Consider the following 9179-nt stretch of genomic DNA (forward strand, 5'->3'; position numbering starts at 1 on the left):
TGGTAGTGTGATGGTCTGGGGCGGTTTTGCTGCTTCAGGACCTGGAAGACTTGCCGTGATAAAAGGAACTATGAATTCAAGCTTGATTGAAACAAACTTGGGTTCTGCAGCAGGACAATGATCCTAAACACACCAGCAAGTCCACCACCGAATGGCTGAAGAAAAACAAAATGAAGACTTTGGAGTGGCCTAGCCAAAGTCCTGACCTGAATCCTATTGAGATGTTGTGGTATGACCTTAAAAAGGCCGTTCATGCTCAAAAACCCTCAAATGTAACTGAATTAGGACAATTCTGCAAAGATGAGTGGGCCAAAATTCCTCCAGGACGCTGTAAAAGCCTCATTGCACGTTATCGCAAACGCTTGGTTGCAGTTGTTGCTGCTAAGGGTGGCCCAACCAGTTATTAGGTTTAGGGGGCAATCACTTTTTCACACAGGGCCATGATGGTTTGGATTTTTTTTCACCTTTAATAATAAACACCTTCATTTACAAATTGCATTTTGTGTTTACTTGTGTTGTCCTTGACTATTGTTTAAATTGGTTTGATGTTCCGAAACACTTAAGTGTGACAAACATGCAAAGGAATAGGAAATGAGGAAGGGGGCAAACACTTTTTCACACCACTGTATACTGTATCCCACAATTGTGAAGGCCCTAGCTGAAATAAATACAGAGTAATGGACAAAATGGCGAATCTTGTTCCAGCCATCCGCCGTCTCTGCTACCATAAATACACACCCTCTGCAACTTGATTGTACTATTTGTGAGTAATTCCAGGAAAGATATGAATATGATTAATAACTTTTAATGTAACTCTCTCTCTGCAGTCAATGATAACTTAGATGTTAAAATTGCTTCTGGTTGGTGTTAATTATCTTGCCAGCTTACTTGACGCATGCATTTTTTAGGCCTGTGTGGTTGTCAGACCAAGATACTATTTTGCACGTTAGTAGGCTGTGAGCCAGAGAATGAGGAGATGAAAAACCAACACTGAACATCATCTAATCCCCACAGGTTATGGCAATGCATCAAACAAATCAAGCCCTGCTGGCATGCCAGACTATCAGAAGAAAGATACAGGGAGAAGGACTTTGCCTGGCAGTTTCTTCAGTTGGCATTGTGAATCTAGGATTGGATTTCATTTACCATGCTGGAAAGTCATTCTTAAACAAAATGCGTCTGCTAGGAGTATAGACAACTACTTGCATGTCAATGGAACGCATGCAGCAGGAGGTTCTCTAAGTGAGACGTTTCAATTTTACAGAAATACAAAAATAGTCTATTTATAATCAAACACCCAAACGTCGCTAAGTTGTGGAGTATATTACCGTATTAAATTGAAATGCCAGTCTGTCATTGTTTTTTTCCTCTTTGCCATGTTGAAAATCGCTTGAAATTTAAACGCTCTGAAATCAACAGAGAAGAAATAGGGCCTGCAGGAGGTACTTATCGATATATATGCAACAACTCTGAACAGCCAGCATTATATTCAGTAGAGAGTTCAGAAGAAAACTAAAAGAGCTTTTCTTTTTTTCTTTCTTTCTTTGTAATTATTCTCATGGTTTCAGTGAGCACATCCTTATCACAACATAATGTGTAATTTATCTCTTTCTCTTTTCCAGGGCAGTATCACCTTCAGATTGAGAAGGCCCAACTGGAAGATGACGCCTCCTATGAATGTCAAGTGGGCCGATCTGAGAGCAGTCGAGCAATCATTTCCAGTACAGTCTGGGTCAACATGCTAAGTGAGCACAACCATGGAGAGTGTGAAGAGAGGGCATGTGGGGGCTTATAAATGTGTATTTTCTTTGTCTGAGTAACAAAATGATGTTTGTAATAAGGCACAGTGAGCATCCTCAGTACTCTAGTGACATACATAACCTCCTGACCGGTAATTAGCATACAAAGAGCTGTTAAATATTCATTCATTTATTTTGATGAAAAAGCTTTAATTTGCTTAAGATAAGGAATTTGAAGCGATTTCACACTTAAATGTAGAGACTACATTTAAAGTGACCTTGGTACAGTACAGTAGTAACATTTTTTCAACTTTTTCTGGTATTTAATCCTTCTTTAACAAGCACTATGCCATCCCCACTTGTTCCAATAGGTTTATAACTTTCACCATGCAGATATTTTATATTCTTCAGCTATGTAAAATATCATAACGAACTGGATTCCTTGGCAAGCCTCAGGGCGATCCATGTCTCTCCGTCTCACAGGAATACATTTTAACCAGTGATTCAAAAGTTCCTACTCAGACAAGGGCTGGAATAGATGTAATTGTGCGACTACATTAAGACCACCTGTTGTCACACTATTACAACAGATATCTCTCTCTCTCTCTCTCTCTCTCTCTCTCTCTCTCTCTCTCTCTCTCTCTCTCTCTCTCTCTCTCTCTCTCTCTCTCTCTCTCTCTCTCTCTCTCCCTCATGCTTGTGGGAGCAAGCCCATATGTGTCAGGAAAAAGATTCTAAAAGAACCTTTCTTCTCCGGGCGCAGTTCATTTGCTTACATCCCCCTCCCCATTCTGTTAAATTTCTCCCTCTCTCCCTTGCTTTCCGGCTTTCTCGTTGGTGACCATGGAGAGGTGTTTTTTTTTCTTTCATAGGAGGGGTTGCCGTGGTGATTCTAGTGGCCTCACTCTCCTCTGGGAAGAAAGCAGGTTTTTCTGACATCAATGGGCCAGTAGGAGGGATGGCGGGGGGTGTGGGATAGGAAGAGGCATAGGCCTTAGACGTCCTCTTTTGAATGGCTGCGTTCTGCTCTACACTGCAACAGTCTTATGTTCTACAGCATGCCTACACCTGCAGCCACAGCAGGCTTAACTCCCACATGTATTACCTCTGAGATGCCCATTGCATGTGCGCCCACATACACAAAGTCAACACAATTGCTCTCGGCTTTGTCGAAAAGGTCAAAATGTGTGGGAATTATGTTTGTGTTGCATCGAGGATCACTGGTAGTCATATTTACCGTGACTGAAACTTCCTGCTGCCAGACATACTCTGATCTAAATCTCAGCTTTTTTTTGTTCAGTGCCTTGAGAGCACTTTCCAGCTGTTGACTGTTTAAGATGGACAGTTGCAGCTGCACTGTTGCATAGGGCAAAGAGTGAAGCTACTGACTTAAAAAGCACTCTGCAGCCTTGGTCCTCAAGGGTCATTTGTTCCACCACACCAACTCAACTGATTCAAAATACGTGACTAATCGGGGCTTCATAATGAGCTGATGAATTCAATCTCCTGTTAGTGCTGAACTGGGACTGGAAACTGCATCCTTTTGAAGAGCACTGTCTCTGACGAGTTCCCCACGGACTTCTCCATCACTGAACTACAGCTCCCAAGGCCCCACACCCCTGGCCAGTCAACCATGGCCATATCCCATCAAGCCCTGCATCAAAACAAAACACTATAAACTCTTTAGGAGGAGATACAGTGGGGGAGAGGGGAGGAATGTGAAAACAAAACTGAGATTGCTGGTCGTATAATTGGATTCTTGGGTCAGAGAGAGTGCTATCATGACTGGCTAATTCAAGATGGATTGCTACAGGCAGTGAATAGCAGGGACGGAGGCAAAAATGTCAATAAGCTCCATCCATGAGCTTACAAAGGGATGTTTTCAAGACGTTTTCATTGGTGCAACATAACTCCTGTGTGTTTTTGCCTTCCTGCGGAGCTCAGATAGGGGATTACTGCAATAGGCAGATCAAGTGGTAGTGAGTAATCCATGACAATAACAACCTCTACCCCCACCACTAAAACCCCCTCCTCTTCTAAAACTTACCCTGTACTGTGCCTGTCACATACCTGACACATCCTGTGTCTCGGTTTATACCATTAGCCTTAGCATTTAATCCTATTAATGAACAACTCTCTCCCTCACTGCATTGCATGTCTGTACAGATGCCACCTGCTAATATTGAAAACATTTATTTGATGTGTTCTGGTTTTAGAATGTATTACTCATTCAGTTGCCATAGTTGGGTCTTACAGAGATATGTGTATATAAGTGAGCGTGCCCATGTGTGTAAGCTTATTATCAGTGTAGGTTGGAGGTTAGAGGACATTTTAGGAACCAGGGCTATGGTGAGTTTTTTGCGGTAGCTAATGAGTTTACCACTTGAAGAGTATATAATGAGCCTTCATTTTATGATTCCCGGTTATGAATAATGGAACAACTTATGAATGGGGGCACAAGCAACGTAGAACATCGTGACTTTATTCATCTTCGTTCTTGAAAAGTTTTGACAGTTGCCCAAGATATAACCCCATCAGAGGACAGTGGGTTATACACTGGTGGGACGGTGTGCATAATACAGTGCCAGAGTGATGTTACGGTGTCAGGGGCTTTCCAATTTGGGGCTCTGCTCAATAGTAAAATGAGACACTAAAAAGATGAATGAAACGTTATGCCTCCTCTTTTATAGATCTATCAATAAGGTAGATGTTCCATCCTTATGTGTGTGTGGAATATATTCTGTAAATGGTCATGGATGTGGACAAATGTAACTCGTATGTAATGGTCCCAAAACAAAAACTAAGAGAGACAAAAGTAGTGTGTCAGGAAGAAGTGATGTGACTGTGGGCGAGGAGAGATGGGGCTGCTTCTCCACTTCTCCCCGAGAACAAGTGTGTGTGTGTGTGTGTGTGTGTGTGAGAGAGAGAGAGAATATATCATTGTACATGGATGTGTGCATAGCCAATCTTTATCTTCCAGAGATGAAACCGATGATTTGCTTCTGTGTGGTATTGAGAAGTCTGATCTGGTCAAAAAATAGATACTGTTTTATCCTCTGGGCCTTCCCCAAAAATGTTCTGGAGAATCAGCGTTGTAATGCATGTTAGACTGTGCACACACTGGCGCATGTTTTTAGATTGAAGTGAGATGAATGTAGCTTGTCTGCACACTAGCTCACTTGTGTCAGTGTGTTTGTGCATGCTAATCTGCGTGCACTGTAGACTTGAGTTTATCTTTGGGTGTTTGTGTGCAAAGGAGGGAAGAGAGTGTGGTGCATCTGTATGTGAATGAGAGAGAAAGGTGGATATGCATATTGATGTGTCTGCTAATCTGCTTCTTATCTGCCTTATCCATCCATCCGTCTGTATTTGTCTAATAAATCAAATTTTGCAGCTGCCTGTTTCTATCAATCTATCTATTATTGTGTTCATATACTTTAATAAGAGAGATAGGGCTAGAAATAGAGTTAGAGACAGGGAGACAACATAAAAATAAAAACGCTGACAGGAAGGTAGACAAAGAAGGGGCAGAAATAGTTAATTTAGAGAACAGCTTGTTTGCTGTCTGTTCTTTGCTCTGAGTGCATGTCTAGTAAATTGAACAGAGTGTGGTTTGTTGTTGTCCACATGTGCTATTACATTTGTACAAATGTTCATCCTGACTGGGCTGATTGGGTCACGTTATTTGCCGATGTGATGGATGGCAGCCTTTAATTCCCGAGTGGAACACACCTTCCCCCACACTTCTGCAGTTTAAATGCAGTGGTCAAGAAGGATAGTGGCGGGGGGAGTGGGGGAGGGCGAATTGGACTGCTAGAGAGGGATGATGGAGTGAATGAGAGATAAAGACCGGGCCAGAATGACAGAGCGTGGAAAAAATTAGATACCTGCCTGCCTCATTTGCGGACATTATTCTTATTTTAGGATTTGTTAGGCTGCCAGACGTTCCTCGAGCACAACAAGTGATGCGCCTATGTTGAATTGTGCGGCCCTGAGTAGATTGAGAGTGCAGGGGCTGTCAATAGATGCATGGCCCAGTCATCTTCTCAGGGAAGAGGAAGGGAGGGGAGGAACAAACAAATGCATCTCATTATTGCAGCGTGCGCCTCTGCAGTGCTCTGGGTAACCCATCACAGTCCACACAGATTCAATTGCTTCTTTTAAATCAGTTTGAAGCTGCAGCCACATCTCATCTGTCTCAATAGCAGACTGGAGCCAATGGGCGACTCTGCACACAGCAACAGCTCCTCCTAGTGGCCAAGGAATTGATTTTGTGTGCCAAAGCGATGGAGAGGAGCTTGATGGCAGGCTGGTTTGGTTGCTGTTGTGGTCCAGTTGTTAACCTGCACATTAGCAGCGGCTTTATCTCCAAATTCAGCAGCAGCTATCTTCGTGCCCCTGCTCCCTTCTGCAGCTTGTCTTACACTCACTTTTCATTCTTGCCATCTATCTTCACGCCTTTGCCAGTCTTTCATGTCTCTCTCTCTCCCTCACACACACACACACACACACACACACACACACGTATTCTTCCTGTACTTTCCTTCTCCCTGTTCTCTGAACCCATGCAGCCTTTGCACTTGATCTCTGATGAAAGAAAAACAACCTTAACAGTAACCATAGTTTGACATTCTACAGGCTGACCAACTTGCTAAAAGCTGGCACAATATATAAACAGGTTTCTAAAGTGTGTGTGTGTGTGTGTGTGTGTGTGTGTGCGCGTGTGTGCGCGTGCATGATTGAACTGACAGTCTTGGTAAAGAGTGGCTCACCGATCTGCAGAAATCCCTTTGAAGGCTAGTTGGTGACAGATTTTTCAATTTACTGCCAAACAATTTTCGGTCCCTTGTGTTAAAAGCTATGTTTATTTTCTGGGATTCTTATTTATGGTCAGATAAAAGGAGTGTAGAGTAGAACAGTGGAGAAGTGAAGCCTGCTTTGATCAGTCCAGAAAGTACATATTTAGCTTGTGGGTGATCTGAGAAGAGAAATGTTTGGTGTTTGCTATGATTGATTAGCAGTTGATCGGTTTCATCTCTGTATTCTCTTCTTGTCCACAATTTGTATTCAAACTCAACAGAACATTAAACCTCACTGTAGTAAATCACTCAAAAGCTGACAGTGTGACATTCTAGTCACTCCCAAATGTTGCGAGTGCTTATCATATCATTGCATAAGCTAATATTTGTGATAGCGCCAGCTTCCTCTAACTAAAGATTAGTGTGATGACTGAGGTTAATGATGTGATAAACCTGAAATGTGAGCTGTTGTTGTCTCTCATTCAGTTCCTCCTTCCAAGCCATACTTTAAAGTGGACATGGCAACACCTTGGACGGCAGGGAAGAAATACGTTGTCACCTGTATTGCCCCTGATGCAAAGCCCATGGCTGAAATCACACTTTATAAAGGTGAGTCCCCCCTTTCACCTGCACTAAATGTGACAGAAAGGGTCAGCTCGACGAGTTGGATAAAAGGGCAACAGTCTTTCCGATAATCTACATTTTGAGAACTTGACAGGTCACAACCTGAATATTAAAACTTAAAAACATTGCAAAGTAAAAGCTCAAGTTCAGTAAAGATCTCTTATTTCATAGTCTTCGAATGGCAGAGTTGAAAAGAGCAAAATCTGTGTGGGAGGAAATAGCCTGCCAGCCAATTCCCATTGACTTTTACAAATGCATGTACAGTGAATGTATCACAAGTTATCAGTTGTTTACAACGTTTTCTGTTTTTGCCTTCTGCTCCCCCGTCACACCTATTATACTTTGTATTGCTGAAATGGAGAGGGAGAGATATTTTCCCTTGGTGTGAATGCGTCTACAGAATATTGTGTTCAGTAAAATGTAATTATGTTCGTCATTGTAATCTCAACACTGATTTGATTTGAGTTCAATTCTAAGATCGGTTGAGACAGTGGTATGCTAATTACTTTCCATGTGAGAATAACACTGATGTTTTTGTTTCACATGAACAAATTTACACATAACATATTCCCTTTTGTGTTCCTCCCCCCCATTGTGTCTTTCAGATGGAGTCGAGCTGACAGGTGTAGAGTCTTTTAACATGTCTGGCTCAAAGGATAAGCTTCTGAACACGCATGCTGAAGTAACGTATGTGTTTTCCCGCCTGCCAGACTCATTTTTCTCTGCGACACATTCAATCTCTCCATGTCTGTCTTTGTTTCCCTTGTTTTCACCCCGCTCTTATTTTCTCCCTCTTTCTTAGTGAGTGCAATGAATGAATTTTTGCACACAGCGAACTGTTGTGGCACCGTGCGATTGAATTAGCTTCTGTCAAATGCACAAAATTACATTCCGGCAGCGAGACAGATCCGATCCTTGCCAGTAGCCAGGTGCCTATACATTAAACAGGGCCATAGATTACTTTAATCCTGCTTGTCTCCTCTGTGTCAAAGATAATAACCTCTTGTCATATCCTGAGATAACATTGGTACTGAGGAGCTGCAACATTGTTCGGCTCTATTGCAGAACAGCCTAGGTCTTAAGTAATATTGATGCTTATTCCTCATATTTGCACTGAGAGTACGCAGCAGTGGGCCATGTTAGGGTTGAATTGCATTGTAATTTGATATATAGAAGACAGAAACTAAGAAAGTAAACTAAGCTCAGAACAAATCCACTGCATTGAAGGGACTAGTGCATCTTTCAATGTACACCACCAAGTGCATTTTTTGGTGGAAATTTGCTGACTACTGTGTTGTTCATTTACATGACATTACATTTACTCAAGTACTGTACTTAAGTACAATTTTTAGGTGCTTGTACTTTACTTGAGTATTTTCATGTCATGCAAATAACTACTTAACTACATTTAACAGGATTATATTGTATTTTTCACTCTACTGCATTATCTGACAGCTATAGCTATTCACTTTTCACATTAAGATATATTATAAAACACATTGCAAGTGGTTTCCAACTTTTTAAGGTTGTGATACCTTCTAAAAATTTTGTTTCAAATGTCTGACTTTTAGTACTTCCGTACCTTCCTGTACGTAAGAGAAAAAGCTAGAAAAATGACCCCTCAGACTTTTTGTGTGACTCCTAGATTGGGAACCACTGGAATAAACTACCAAACTGTGTATAAAGTAGTGAAAACAAGATTCACCTCCATCGGCTACTGTAAATAAACAGTTAAAACGCTGCTTAGTGTCAGGAGGCGGTTTCCTACAAAAAGAAGTCCATATACATAGACTGTACGTGTTTCCACGTGTTCATGTTTGGGTCAAGTCTTTTATCCTTCTCATTTTGTCTTTCTGTTACCTCCCAAAGAGTCACCGCTCTGAGCTCTGACAACGGGAGGCAGCTGGCATGTCATGCCAAGAATCCCGCCCTTTTCCGGCCTGTGGAGACAACAATGACAATGAGCGTGCAATGTGAGTGTCTCAACCTTTCTGTAAACTGACAGTCAACACCCCCC

At 41.9% G+C, this 9179-nt stretch overlaps 1 protein-coding gene across 2 annotated transcripts in view; it reads left to right on the top strand.

Annotated features, from left to right (window-relative positions):
- Nucleotides 1–9179, top strand: part of nphs1 (NPHS1 adhesion molecule, nephrin) — a 53359-nt gene that overhangs the window by 24092 nt on the left and 20088 nt on the right. For both annotated transcript variants that reach the window (XM_034874836.1, XM_034874837.1), the window contains 4 exons: nt 1623–1745; nt 7025–7147; nt 7768–7849; nt 9032–9135. In XM_034874836.1, the coding sequence (XP_034730727.1) occupies nt 1623–1745; nt 7025–7147; nt 7768–7849; nt 9032–9135 (432 nt within the window). The remainder of the gene's footprint in view (nt 1–1622; nt 1746–7024; nt 7148–7767; nt 7850–9031; nt 9136–9179) is intronic.

This window comes from Etheostoma cragini, chromosome 6, assembly GCF_013103735.1.
Source record: "Etheostoma cragini isolate CJK2018 chromosome 6, CSU_Ecrag_1.0, whole genome shotgun sequence".
Classification (NCBI taxonomy): domain Eukaryota; kingdom Metazoa; phylum Chordata; class Actinopteri; order Perciformes; family Percidae; genus Etheostoma; species Etheostoma cragini.